The sequence below is a fragment of the Bos indicus genome, chromosome 12, assembly GCF_029378745.1.
Source record: "Bos indicus isolate NIAB-ARS_2022 breed Sahiwal x Tharparkar chromosome 12, NIAB-ARS_B.indTharparkar_mat_pri_1.0, whole genome shotgun sequence".
Taxonomy (NCBI): Eukaryota; Metazoa; Chordata; class Mammalia; order Artiodactyla; family Bovidae; genus Bos; species Bos indicus.
Window position 1 is genome coordinate 50,639,581 of NC_091771.1, and position 15,062 is coordinate 50,654,642.

General features: G+C 40.7%; 1 protein-coding gene across 15 annotated transcripts in view; it reads left to right on the top strand.

The window, feature by feature from the left end:
- LMO7 (LIM domain 7) overlaps positions 1 to 15,062 on the top strand; it is a 219,234-nt gene that overhangs the window by 167,982 nt on the left and 36,190 nt on the right. For all 15 annotated transcript variants that reach the window (XM_019971570.2, XM_019971569.2, XM_019971574.2 and 12 more), the window contains 4 exons: positions 7,103 to 7,220; positions 10,262 to 10,404; positions 11,675 to 12,107; positions 14,441 to 14,749. In XM_019971570.2, the coding sequence (XP_019827129.2) occupies positions 7,103 to 7,220; positions 10,262 to 10,404; positions 11,675 to 12,107; positions 14,441 to 14,749 (1,003 nt within the window). The remainder of the gene's footprint in view (positions 1 to 7,102; positions 7,221 to 10,261; positions 10,405 to 11,674; positions 12,108 to 14,440; positions 14,750 to 15,062) is intronic.

Here is a 15,062-nt window from a genome sequence, read left to right on the forward strand (position 1 = left end):
ATTAAAATATTGGTAGTTTCCATGTAAGGTACAAGGATTATACTTAAAACTGTTCCCACTTGATTTCTATAGTTGATCCTCTGTATCTGGGAATGCAGCTCCCAGAACCAGTGCTCTTGGATATAAAGGGGTTGACTGTTGGGTCATTTGACTCTGTCACCTGGCAGACATAAAATATTATACAAACAACCTTCTGGAAGTATTTGCTATTTTTCAAATAGCAGAATTAAAACAAATACTTTATAACTTTTCATATGCACTAGCAATGTATACTCACTCACTCTTAGGGCAGAATACCCAGGTGACTACATCTTAATATTTCACATCAACTTTCTGTAACTTTGTGAACCCAACTGCTAATAATTTTTGATCAAGAAGAAAATTGAAGTATGACAAATATTTTAATCTGCCTAAGCCTTAGGAGCTAAGTATCTTCCCCTACTGGAACTTACTTCATCTCAATGGTTCTCCAATTTTGATAGTTTTGGATAATTTTGATAGTGTGGAGATCTTAGAAGTTACTAAAATCACTTGTTGAGTAGCTCAGTTGTGTCTGACTCTTTGTGACCCCATGGACTGCAGCATGCCAGGCCTCTCTGTCCCTCAACATCTCCCAGAGTTTGTTCAAACTCATGTCCAACCGTCTCATCCTCTGTCATCCTCTTCCCATCCTCAATCTTTCCCAGCATTAGGGTCTTTTCCAAGAATCAGCTCTTTGCATCAGGTGGCCGAATTATTGGAGCTTCAGCTTTAGCATCAGTCCTTCCAATGAATATTCAGGGTTGATTTCCTTTATGATAAGGAACTAAAATCAACTAAATCAACTAAAATCACTATATAAAGCAATATAGCCATTCTAGATGTCAAGGATGTAATGGAGCAACGAGCAATTAATTGCCAGTAATTCTCAGCCACTGATGTTAAAAATCAGGCTCCAAGCGTGCTTTCAGTATGCCTTGCAAAGATACGTTATCTCCTATCTGGTTCCTCATGTGCGCTTAAAACATCTCCATCAGGAGGGTGTACAAGGCAATTTTTAGCATGACACTTAAGCATCTGCTAATCTCGATTCGTCATGGGAAAGCTGTTTTGATAAAAAATCTTTACAGCATCAAGCACTCTGAGTGATAACGTTCAGAAGAATTTTCATTGGTAAATAAGACTTTATAATGTAAGCAGGTTGTTTTTCTTAAAGGAAATGTGAATACACTGAGTCCAAGTACTTGATGGAAATGTAAACTTGTACAGCTATTCCAGTGACTGTACGTGCTCCCCCTTAGGGACACATTGTGTGACTGGTTTAAGAAAAGGAGAGAGAAACCCAAATGCCGAAGCTCAGCAAGCTAAGGATTTTTCTGGGCCCTAGCCAGCAGCAGCAAATGCCTTCTGTAGACTGTTTCAAGATTGCTGCTTGCATAGTACACTATTTGTTTTAAATTTTGTTCCCCATGCAGCTAACTGCCAGGATAACACAAATAAAGCGAGGTTGTCTACAAATGGAGACCAATGAATAATGCATGACTTGTCGAATAATGGAAAGTAATACAGATAGGCCTTTAGAAAACTCAGGTGCATTTTAGACCACTTGCAATCAAAAATCTATTATTTGGGGTTTAAAAGTTTTCTCTGTTACCAGTTTTTTCTTAAGTTGATCCACAATGAAAACAAAAATTTAAATTGAACTGAGTATAGACTTTTAGCCTAGAATTTGTCTCATGTTTATAAATATGTTTGTAAATGATTATAAACGTGAAACAAGTGATATTTCTGGGTGATATTTCTCTGGACACCTTGCATGTTTTCCAGCGTGGAATACTTACCTGGAAAAATCATTATTGGCCCATATCCTGTGATGGAAAATAACTGCCTGTAACTTGAATGCTTTCTTTTTGGTGAGAACCAAAGAGTTAAAGAGAAATGTGCATCACCCTTTCCAGCCTTAGATTGTTTATTTCTGGCTTGCTTTTTTATTTGGCATTGAACACTTGTCACTTTATTTTTAGTAAGATGCTTTGTATGTGGCTGTCATTTTCTCACGTGTGCTTTTGTGTTGCATGACTTGTCATATGTTTCCATGACATTTGAAAATGTGGTTATGATGCCTCTTGGCAGAAGCTGTTAATGACAAATTTGTAATGGTATATAGCTGTAATTTTGTAATGTGATTAATTAAGCCGTGGCATCTACTGTCAGTATCAACAGGAAATGAACAGTGATGCAAGGTGAAGTTATAATCAAAGTCAACTAAGATATGTGTATTTTACTTATGGGTTTTGGCCAAAAAAAAAAAAATTCCGGAGAACTGTAAGGGCACCTGGACTTCCCTGATGGCTCAGCAGTGAAAGAATCTGCCCACAATGCAGGGGACCTTGGTTCAACCCCTGGGTTGGGCAGATCCCCTGGAGAAGGACATGGCAGCCCACTCCAGTATTCTAGCCTGGGAAATCCCATGGACAGAGAAGCCTGGTGGGCTACAGTCCATGGGGTTGCAGAGAGTCAGACACAACTGAGCAGCTAAACAACAATAAGGGCACTTAAGACAACAAACAGGAAGGAAAAACCTAGTCAATGTGAGTTACTTTCTGAAGATTTTTCCACCAGGAGACATTCAGCAATGTTTGTAGACATTTTTGATAGTCACATTGGATGGGTTGAGGCAACGTTGCTACTGATATACTGCTATATGTTCTACAATACACAAGACTGCCCCCACAATAAATAATTTTCTCGCCCCAAAATGTCAGTAGTGCCGCTGTAGAGAAACACTGATAATAGGCTCTAAACCTATAAAGGAAAAGTCTTGTATGTTGTCTTATCAGTATAATTTATGATAATTCTAAAGTCTCTTTCCCAGGTTTTAGTATTGATTTGTGTTCAGAGAATTCCTGCAACAGTTAATGGAAATATATTTAGAGGTACATAAATAGATATATTCATATCTTTGCTAGAAAGTGGAGGACCCGAAACTGAGTATCATGGAATTGCTCTTTGCCATATAAGATTATCAGTGATTTTATATTTAGGAAATTTTGCTACATGTCAGTCCTTTTTGATCCCTTAGTTCTTAGATATTCATCTGTAAATTTCCTGAGACTTCTTTACAAAAATGCTTATTGTAACACTAGTCCCAGCATTGTGGGAAAAAAAAGTAAGGTTTTAGTGATCTTGTTTTATAATCTACTCCCCTTTTTTGCAAACTTCCCCTTCTTTTTCTCTTCACCCTAAATGCTATTTTTTTTTAAAAAAATTATTCATCTGAGAATGCAGCATGTTAGACCTGTATTTTTTTGGAAAAAGTCCAAATGCAGTTCTAAACCAGAGTCTTTCCAAATAAGGAAATACAGAGGTAAATGAATTGCAAGAGAATTGTGATTTGCCAGTGAATAGTAATTCATTCTACTGATACAAAACATACTAGGGCTGTGTAGTCCTTTATAGTTTTCCCAAACAATCTTCCTGGGAATATCCATGGGACTTATTTTGGGGAGGTAGTCAGGTAGGTATTAAGTTGCATTTTAGAGACGTGGAGAAAGATAAATAGACTCTGTAGTTTTCCCTAGGATCTGCAGCTCCTGAGTTGGTAGAACCAGACTAGGGCTTCGTATAATGAGGTGATCGATGGAGACTGCTGGGCAGTCTTGTTGGCACATAGTAAGCCCTCAGAAGTTTGCTATTATGCTGTAAACTCTGATAAGGAAGGAAAGAATTCTTCATGATCTGGCTGAAAGGCTCCTACACTCAAAACGTTCTCGATTTTATCAGTGGGGCCTGGGGTGACCTCTCTAATTTGAAACTGCTTTGGGAGTCAGTTTTCAGTAGATCTCTCATGATCATATTTGCCTTAATAAGAACAGTTGGTGTATAGCACCAGATGGGTTTTTGAAATGCCATCAACATAAACTGACCCCCTTTTCCCAGCAAGTCCTTCCTGGTTTAGCCAGATCAGGAACTGAGACTGAGAAGAGTTAAATGATGTTTAGGGAGTGGGTAGGGGTGGGGAGGGAGGGAGTGGTGAAAATTAGATCCCTCTGTTGGGTCTTACTTCCTGTCTCATTCTGGTGCCTGGCACAACCTGTTTGGAATGTGCCAGGCTTTCTTGAGGTAACTTGATCCCAGGGAACACAGGGGGCTCACATTCCTGCCTTCCACAGGAACCTGTCTACTCTGGCCAATGTTTGGCTCATTTATTTATATTGGGGACCACCGAGGGCTTTCCTGGTGGCTCAGATGGTAAAGAATCTGCCTGCAATGCGGGAAGGTTCCATCTCTGGGTCAGGAAGATCCCCTGGAAAGGGAAATGGCAACCCACACCAGTATTCTTGCCTGGAAAATGCTGTGGACAGAGGAGCCTGGTGGGCTACTGTTCATGGGATGGCAAAGAATCAGACACAACTGACCAACTAACACTTGCTATGTGCCAGGCTCTGCTGTGGGCTCCCCAGGAGGGTGATGAGCCTCTACCCCATGATGACAGTGTTTTCTGAAAAGACACATGTTAAAGTTTCCCAGTGAAGGAGGGTGAGGACTGAAAGGGTCTGGATCTGCTGAGACTGGTCAGCCTTCCTCCCACCAAAATATTACTTAAAATACTTAAGTTTCCAATTTTGTTCTGGAATTTCTATAACCTCATGTGTTGGGCATCCAGATTCCCCTCATACCTTAGAGCTGAAAAGAAAATCTTTTTAGTGTCTTGTATTGTATTAGCTCATATAGCCTGATTCTTTGTAGTTACAACTTAAGTGAATTTATATTCTCAAATCAGGTTTTTGTATAGTCATACCCTGTTAAGTGGGCTTCCCTGGTGACTCAGTGATAAAGAATCCACCTGCCATGCAGAAGATGCAGGACATGCAGGTTCTATTCTTGGGTTGGGAAGATCCCCTGGAGGAGGGAATGGCAACCCACTCCAGTATTATTGCCTGGAGAATCCCATGGACAGAGGAGCTGTGTTGAGAATACACCCTGGTGGAAGGAAGGAGGCTGATGATTCTAATAATCCAGGCAGGAGATAGGATGATTTGGATCAGGGTCATCAAGATAGAGGTGGTGAGAAGTGGCCACCCCCTAGATATATTTAGAAGGTAGAGGGGCAGAATTTCCCAATGGGATCAGTTACATGTGAGAGAATAAGGAATCTGGGAAGGCTCCAATATTTCTGGCCTTTGTCCTGGAAAGATGGAGTTGGCTTTTATTGAAATCAGGAAGATAGGAGAGGAATGGCTTATGGGATGAATGTGGATTGTAGGATGAGCATTCATGGTCTTGGTCTGTTCAGTGAAGTTTGAGTTGCCCATTAGACTTCCAAGCAGAGAATGAATAGTTGCATACATCCAACCAGACTATGGTAAGAAATCTGCCTGCAATTCTGGAATCCCAGGTTTGATCCCTGGGTTGGGAAGATCTCCTGGAGAAGGGAATGGCAACCCACTCCAGTGGCCTGGAGAATCCTGTGGAAAGGGGATCCGGATGGGCTACAGTCCATGGAAGTGCAAAGAGCTGGGTGCAGCTGAGCACACACAGACACACACAACCAGACTGTAGTCTCACAGGGACCCTGAGGAATGAGTGGCATTTAAAAAGGAATAAATACTGTTGAAAGGGCTTTTAAGTTGAAGGAAAGAGTTCAGGAAAGACCTTCACTGCATCTGGAGGCTGAGTGATAATTTAAGGAGGTTTTTTAAAAGTCTGAGTAAGAGTTGATTGTGCTCTGATCTAGGGTATTGGCAACAGAAATGGAAAGAAAAAGACACTGAGTAAGAGGACCTGATAACTAATTGAACATAGGAAGAAGGGAGAGACAAAGGTGAAAAATGGCTCTCTGATTTTACATGTGAATGACTGGAGGGCAAGTAACACTATTAAGAGGAAAAGCAGGTTTGGAGACAAAATTTTTGGCTGTATCATGTAGCCAAATAACCATGTGTTTATAGTCATATGACTTACCGCTTAACAAAATTCTTTCTAGATACTGTTTCCATTGATCCTTTTACAATGGAGATTCCTAGGGGACATCTGTGCAGAGATGTTTATTTAAAAAGCAATTGGGATTGATTCAGAGAGACTGGTCCTCTGAGTCAGTCACTGACTGACTGGGAGTCACTGGCATAGAGATCGTTATTGAATTCCTGAGCTAGCTGGGCAAGTGTGTTATTAAAAAAGTGTGGTGATGGCAAAATCTTGGGGAAGGCTAATTTAGGGGCCCAAGAAAGAGGTGCAAAGCTATTTAAACAACTAAAAGGGGAGTCAGTTACAATGAAATAAAAGCAGAAGTGGTAGGAAATAATATTTTGGGTACCTCACACTCAAAAGCTTTGTGTCTCTTCACTCCTCAATATGCAGATCTGACCTCTCTTTCCAGGAGGTCTGCCTCAGTTTCCCCTCCTCTGATGTGTGTATAGCACACATTCCTGGGAAACACCCCACTCTACTCAAAGTATCCTAGTTTGAGCTCTTTGAGACCTAATCCACATTACATCCTCATGGCAGCAGTCACACATGGACAAAACAAAAACTGCCTTAATACAAAAGAGAATTATAATAGAGGTTATATAGTAACTGGGTGTTGGAAACCACTGTGGTCTTTGAGACCGAGCACGGTGCAGTGGTGGCGCATATCTGTATAGAACCCTTGAGAAGCAGCTGCAGACACACATGTCTTCATGGCATTGAACTTGAGAAAATATCAGGTAATCTTTAAATAATTTAATAAGTACTCAGAAAAGGCAGCCAAACCTTAAAAGATTATCTCTGGAGGCGATAAAGACAGGTGGTTCTAGGGACTAATAATTTTTTTTTTCTAATGTAATCTTTTTCTGCATCGACTGCCCTAAATATGAACGTCAGATTATGTTTTTCAGCATGGTTCAGGGTTTATTTAGCCATTCTGTGAAAGAATTCACATTTGGCTGGAGTGCTAGGCTCTTGTTTCTGCGTTTTGGAAAAACACCATTTATCTCTGCAGTGCTATTTCTGTGATATCACGAAGCATCTAGGTAGTACCACGGAATTGTAGATGGAATTTCCAAATATAAGCCCAACCTTCCAGTTTTAACCTTGAATCCGGTCCCAGGAACCTTGGTTACTATGAGTATTTTTGTTGTAGGAGTAAGTCCTTGAGTGATGTCAGCGCAGAGGATATTCAGAGCTTGCGTCAGCTACGTTACGAGGAGATGCAGAGAATCAAGTCCCAGTTAAAAGAGCAGGACCAGAAATGGCAGGATGTGAGTATGCTGCTTATTGGGAGATGGGGAGGATGTGTTTACTGGACTTTTCTTTCTTCTCCAAGAAGAGAGTCAGTATACTCAAGGGACGATTTTTCTTGATGGCAGATTACAGTTCCGTAGAAAATATGAGCAACTCCCTTTAAAAGAGTTTTAAACCCTTCAGCTCTATTTGTTGTATCTTAAAGGCCATTGTGAAACACAGAAGCTCCTTATCTTCTGATATTTTCTGTGGGTTCACAAAAATGAGAAGCTGCTTCCTTGCAGTGTAGGTAACTTGTTTACTTGCTCTGGTGGTTGCATTTGGGGTATGACTGTTAGTGATGCTCATGAAAGGGAAGACTTTGCTTAAGGTTTAGGGGGAGCAGGGAACCAGCACAGAGACTGGGAATCAGCAGGGAGAGATGAAAGTGTTCTTAGAGTTAATAGAGAAGGTTTGGGGAGAAATGTGAATGATAATTCAGTACTATTTTGGTTAAAAAAGTTATCAAATGTGAATCAAAATAAGATGTTTTCACAGAGCTGATGTATATCCAGATATCTATTTGGATAAAGATTTAATCTTTAGTTTTGTCCCTGGCAGAAGAGAGCTGTGCCTTTTTAAAAAGAGTCAATTGTTATAGGCCAAAGGAGTGTAGGACTTCCTTGGTAGCTCAGCCGGTAAAGAATCTGCCTGCAATACAGGAAACCTCGGTTCGATTCCTGGGTCAGGAAGATACCCTGGGAGAAGGGATAGGCTGTCCACTCCAGTATTCTTGGGCTTCCCTGGTATCTCAGATGGTAAAGAATCTGCCCACAATGCGGGAAGACCTGGGTTCGATCCCTGGGTTGGGAAGATCCCCTGGAGGAGGGCATGGCACCCCAGGATTCTGGCCTGAAGAATTCCATGGACAGAGGAGCCTGATGGGCTACAGTCCATGGGGTCGTAAAAAGTTAGACACGACTGAGCGACTTTCACTTTCACTGACACATATACACTGTATGTATTTATGGGCTTCCCTGCTGGCAGTGGTGGTAAAGAACCTCCCTGCCAATGCAGGAGACATGTCCCACTCCAGTATTCTTGCCTGGAGAATCCCATGGTTAGAGGAGCCTGGTGGGCTACAGTCCATGGGGTCGCAGAGTTGGACACGACTGAGTGATTTTCACTTTCACAGTTCACTCTCAAAGGAGTCTAAGGGGCTTCCTAGGTGACACTTGTGGTAAAGAATCTGCCTGCCAATGCAGGAGTCACAGGAGACATAAGAGATTGGGTTCAATCTCCCAAGTCAGGAAGATCCCGTGGAGTAAAAAGTGGTACCCCACTCCAGTATTCTTTCCTGAAAAATTCTGTGGGTAGAGGAGCCTGGCAGTCCATGGGCCACAAAGAGTCGGACATGACTGAGAGACTGAGCACAGCACCCAGCAAAGGAGTGTAAAGAGTTATGATAGATAAATGATACATAGCAGATCCAAAGAAATCTGAGGACAACTTTATGGTAAGAGGGCTGAGTGGTAGCATGAACAGAAGGGTCAGAGATAGTAAATCTTAATTTTCAAAGGAATGAAATATTAAGTAACAAAGATGAAACCCCTGCCTTGGCTGTGTTTCTAAACTCCGCTTCTTTTGTTTGGGATCTCAATGTCATTGTCAAGAAACAGAAATTCAGTGGCAGTTTGCCAAAATACATGGTGACTGGAGATGAAAGTGAGAGAGATGGAGGGGTTATCCTTTCGGTTAAGTCAGATGAAAATTCATGCTAGTTCTCCTTCAGTCCTTCAGGACTGATGTGCACTGCTTTTGTTCTTTCTGGAAATAGTTCATATTGATTTCAGGCTTTTTTTTTTTTTTTTTTTTTTTAAGCAGGAATGGCCCTGCCTGCTCCCAAAGGGTGTAAACCAAACCTATTTTATGTGCCTGAGGATTTTTTTTTTTTTCCTTCAGTCTGGAACTTTGCATAAGGCTGCAGTACCACTAGAGTTCTCAGCGTGGGACTTCTCTGGGTGGCACAGTGAAGTTGGTACCATCCAAACTGGCCTAACCCCCTGAATGTCAGAACCAGCTTAGGCCTCCAGGACTAATTTTAAAGATGAATCAGGTTGAGTGTCCCGGGGGTCACTCCCAGGATGTGTCCTGGATGGATGTATGGGAAAAGATGGCCACTGCTTCCAGTGTGATCTTCCTTATCGCTCTGTTCTTACGGGGAGTTGAACTGCTTCGAAATCATATTCTTGAGTCTTTGTTGTTCAATAGCTCAGTCATGTCCGACTCTTTGTGACCCCATGGACTGCAGCAAGCCAGGCTTCCCTGTTCTTCAGTATCTCCTAGAGTTTGCTCAAACTCATGTCCGTTGAGTCCGTGATGCCATCCAGCCATCTCGTCCTCTGTTTGGCTTCCCGGTTAAAGCCTTTCCACACCTGGCCCTCCCCTCCCAGGGTAGAATTGACCACTCTCCCTATACACCCCTGACTCTCTCGTGCAATCCCTTCACGTTCGTTGTGGAACTTTATTTACCTGTCTGTCTTTCCCCTCTAGACTGAGAGTTCCTCTAGAGGAAGCACACTTCATTCATCTGTGTGTTTGTGGCCCCGTTGCCTCCACGTAGGGACCGACCTCTGTATTTGTTCCACGTGTATCTGTATACTTAGCCATGTTACAGTCATGTTTCTGTTCTAGGTTGACTAATGAAACATGTCATTTCACGTAAGAACCAGATGATTGGAGTGAGATGAAAATAAATTTGAAACAATTCCCGACCTTTCTGACCTGGCATCTAATTACAAGCGTTTAGCATTCTTTGTGAAACGGGCAGCAAGGCAGGCACTATCTGGGAAAACAAAAATGGGCTCTGTCTTATTAGGTCAGGGCTTTTAGACAGACGCAGGAGCTAAAGCCTCGGTACAGAAACGCTGGCTATAAAAAGCAAAATTAGGGCACCTTGGCATCGAGTTGGAGTGAATAGTTTTAGCGACGTAATGGGATCCTCTGGCGTGCACTCACTGCTGGAGAGGGTGTGTAGAAATTCAGGTGTGCCTGGGCTAACGTGATTTTCCTCTGTCAGGACCTTGCAAAATGGAAAGATCGTCGGAAAAGCTACACTTCGGATCTGCAGAAGAAAAAGGAGGAGAGGGAGGAGATTGAGAAGCAAGCTCTTGAGAAGTCGGAGAGAAGATCTAAGACGTTTAACGAAATGCTGCAGGACAGGTAATGAGACCGAATGCATCTCAGGGTTGGGGAAACCAGTGTTAGATATTTTGTGTAAGGGTTGTGAGCTGTACTTGTGCACCAATATTAGATTGTCATCAAATATGCATAAGCCTTTGAGCGTTTTGCTCTGCAGTGAAAAAGCAAAGTACTGCTGTAATAAGTAGTGATTTGAATTAATGAAAGGTGTACTTAAAAGTGGTATTCCTTGTTCCTTCCTTACACACTGTATGTTCACATGCAGAATTGGCTAGTGTTGGCTATCTTTGCAAAAATAAACAACTTTTTCCTCCTTTTAAAGTCAATTTAAGAATGGAATGGTTAAAAAATGGTTCTCATTCTTAACTAAATTGTGTAAAATGTAACAAAGTTCTTTTTCACGTTGGCAGGGTGCAATTAAAATTGTATTTTTAAAGGAAGACTACATAAACATCACTGTGGGGGTTTATCTTTTGCTTTGCAACATAACAGGATAAAGGTCCAGTTAAGCTTGCCTGTGGAGCAGTTGCTCCATGAAGCCTTGAGATATTTACAGGTCAGGGAGAAGGCAAATACGCTTTAAGGAGAATGTCAGAAAGGAAATATGCTGTCAGGTGAAATTAAACAAAGCTCCTTTGTCCCTAGAAGACAATGGTAAACACTTTCATTCACTTGAATGCAATGCAGTTGGCTTGAGATGTACTCCTTACTGAATGGTAGCCAAGAGACCGTTTCATCAATCTCTCTGAAAATAGGAATGGTGACTCTTAATCTGCCATAACTGTCCATGCAAATTCTACCAAGCTGTTTGAAATCAGCTTGATTTCTAACTTGATCTTATTGAAAGTCTGAATCTTTTGTGGCCTTCTATTTTTACAAAATGATTGTAAATTGTATACAGGAACACTCTCAACCCTGTTAAGAAATCTGCATCTTTGGAGGGTTCAAATTGGTTGTCAGTTATCTTTAAAGTGTGTTATGGAACTTTGAATAATCTCTTATTTAAAATTTTCTTATTTTCCTGTGAAAATCCTTTTACAATCGCAAATACTTCAGAGATTTTTCTTAGCCTCTTTAAGGGAAAAAAAAAAAAGTCAAGCTCTTAATCCTTTGTGTGATGTTGAAAAATTCACATGTATTTATTCTCACATTCTGTTTATTACATTATTATACTAAGTCAGCCATCTTTTTATTCCCATCCTTTTTTACATTCATGACCAAAATAACATGTCTCTCCACCTCTGAGTGTCAAATGCATAATTTTGTGGTTGTGGTGTTTCTTTCTGCTAAGGGAATCCCAAAATCAGATGTCTACAGTTACGTCGAGAAGGAGGCTGTATTCTTTTGATGACGGATTGAATGAAGAAAAGCGTCCCCCTGTGCCGCCTATGCCAGAAACCTATTCCCAGAGTGAGAGAGTAGAAGAGAAAGGAACAACTTATCCGACAGAAATTCCTAAGCAGGATTCTACAACTTTTGCGAAAAGGGAGACTACTGTCACAGCTGAAGTCCAGTTTCCTTCTAGAAGCCCCGTGGAAGAACAGCGCCCAGCCTCCTTGTCGTCTCAGCATTCGCTGAATACACAAATGGAGTCGACTCGAGTTTCAGCAACTCTCCCCAGAAGTTACCAGAAAACCGATGCGGCCAGGTTAACCTCTGTGGTCACACCGAGACCCTTTGGCTCTCAGTCAAGGGGAATCTCATCTCTCCCGAGATCCTACACGGTAAATGTGTTCCCCGTTCCCTTGGTCTGTTCCCCAGCACAAAACACTGGTGAATTTGTGCAGAAGTTTCTGTTAGAGATAATATGTAAAGTATCTTAGATTCAGTGGACATTTAATGTTTAAAATACAGCAACAATGCAGAACTGATTAACTTTCAAATTCAGTGAAAGTAGAGCTGACACATTTTTAAAAATAAACTACATCCTAAGGCAGAGCATTTACTTTAAAAAAAATTTTTTTTTTAGTTTTTAGAATTTATTTTAATTGGAGGATAATTATAATATTGTGATCGTTTTTGCCATACATCAACATGAATTGGCCACTGTGTACATGTGTCCCCCCCATCCTGAACTCCACTCCCACTTCCTTCCCCATCCTATCCCAGAGCACCGACTTTGAGTGCCTTTCTTCATGCATTGAACTTGCCCTGGTCATCTGCTTTACATATGGTAATATACGTGTTTCAATGCTATTTTCTCAAATCATCACACCCTCACCTTCTTCCACAGAATCCAAAAGCTGGTTCTTTACATCTCTGTCTCTTTTGCTGCCTTGCATATAGAATCATTGTTATCGTCTTTCTAAATCCCATATATATGCATTAATATACTGTATTGGTGTTTCTCTCTCTGACTTACTTCATTCTGTAAATAGGCTCCAGTTTCATCCACCTGTGGTACATACACACAATGGAATATTACTCAGCTGTAAAAAGGAATGCATTTGAGCGTTTACTTTTTAGTGTCATATTTTCTCAGATGTATCTATTTTGAGTACTCTGTGTGTGCTCAGTTGCTTCCAGTTCTTTGTGATCCCATGGGCTGTAGCCCGTCCGTGAAATTCTCCAGGCGAGAATACTGGAGCCGGTTGCCATTTCTTTCTCTAGGGGATCTTCCCACCCCAGAGTCTCTTGTACCCCCTGCATCAGCGGGCAGATTCTTTACCACTGCACCGCCTGGGGGCCCCATTGTGAAGTCTTAGGTTGTACTATATGAAGTTGCCAGTAGTTCTTTTTGACCTATAAAACAGCAATTTCATGTGGTTTAACCTAAATATTTTCAGGTGATTATGCCCAAATTTTCTATGTATCCTCATTTCCCACTTCATTAGAACTTGATACACTTGAATGTAGTTATTAAAATGTATCTCATGGTTCAAAAAAATACATATTTTATTGGGATTTTAAAGAATATAGAATCATTTGCTCTGAGAATGAAGCAGTGCCATGTACCTGAAAGTGACTGTATGAATTTGAATTATGTAAAAGGAAGCAAGACAGTCTTGAGCACTTTGGTATTCAAATTCCTTTTACCTCTGCCTATGTAGAATCCTAAAAATCTAAAAGAAAAGATTTGGTTAAAAAATTCAAAGTGAGCAAAGCCTGCCTAAACCAACCAGAAAAACCCCTGACCATTATATTAAGTAAACACAGACATATTTGACAACATAAAAATTAAATTTATATGATAGACACCGTTAATGTAGTCAAAAGACTACATTTATATAGGCTCAGAAAAATATTAGCAAAATGTATTTTATCTATAAGTTTAATATCCCTAAGATTTAAAATGTTCCTACAAATTGATAAGGAAAAGATAAATGGTAGAAAAGTGGATATATAAATGAATGGCCAGTTCAAGGGAGAAGGACTTTGAATGGTTGGTTACATAAAGCACATAGAAGCATGTGTGGTCTTATTAGAGCAAACATGAAGTGTACAGCTTTTTACCCATGAGATGACAAAGATTTAAAACGTTCAAAATGTGTGGTGTTGATAAGGATGCAGAGACACTGACATTCTTATACGTTAATTTGGGAGTGCATTGTTACAGTTTTAAAAGATATATATATATATATGTGTGTGTGTATACAAAAGTTATATTTTATATTACACATATGAATATTCTTTGGTTAAGTTTACTTTTGGGAATTTATGCTGTAAAAATAAACATACTGGTATGTGTAATATCTTGGGCACACTTTAAATGACATTGAAGCATAATCAAATGAATAAATTATAGATATCCATAGTGTGGAGTATTCAGCTGAACTAGTTTAGATTTCTGTCTGTTGACCTGGAGTAATGGAAACGAGCAAAGCATAGTTTAAAGGTCTGTTTATAATATAGACACTTCCATAAAATCAACTGTTCCTCCCACTTCATATGTGCATATCTGTTAGTGTCAAAGAACATGCTCCAGCCTTTTAGTAATAGCTACTTTGCTGTGGGAGGTATATGTTACTTTTGTTACTTTAAAATATTAATCTAATGTATATACTTTAAAATAGAAATCTAACAGAACAGTAAGTTTACAGTGATTTTTCTTATTTAGATGGATGATGCTTGGAAGTATAATGGAGACATAGAAGGCGTGAAGAGAACCCAGAGCAGTTCGATCAGCATCTCTGTGCAAAGACCTGACACACGCCAGCTTGCGTCCGGCTCATCCAGCGAAAGAGAGGCCGAAGCACCCAGAGAAAGTGTGATGCGGTTGCCCTCTCCTACATCCCCCTGCTCATCTCTTTCCCAGGATCAGGCTGCCACTTCTAAAGACACATTGTCTTCAATATCTAGCCCTGATTTAACATCTGAGCTTGGAGAAGGGAGAAGCTCGCCACAGGCAGAGGTCCCCAGGTCACAGGTGAGTGTGGAAAGGCTTTTTAATAACCTGCTGCTCAAAAACTTAAGGATTTAAATCAGAAAACTGTGTTTCTCACCTCTGGGCATGACAGTCTGGGCTGATAATGTAGAAATTGATATTGCATTTTATTTTTAACAGATCTTGGAGGAGGTAGATCTCTTCCAACTCTGTTGATGGATCCCGATGACCCTTATGATATGGGTGTATGGAGACTTTTGGACCAATCTCCCTCTAGTTGGGCTGGGTTTGCTCCCTGCTCCCCATTTCAGCAGCTGTTGACTTGCACTGCTGGTGCTCACCAGTCCAGGTTCAG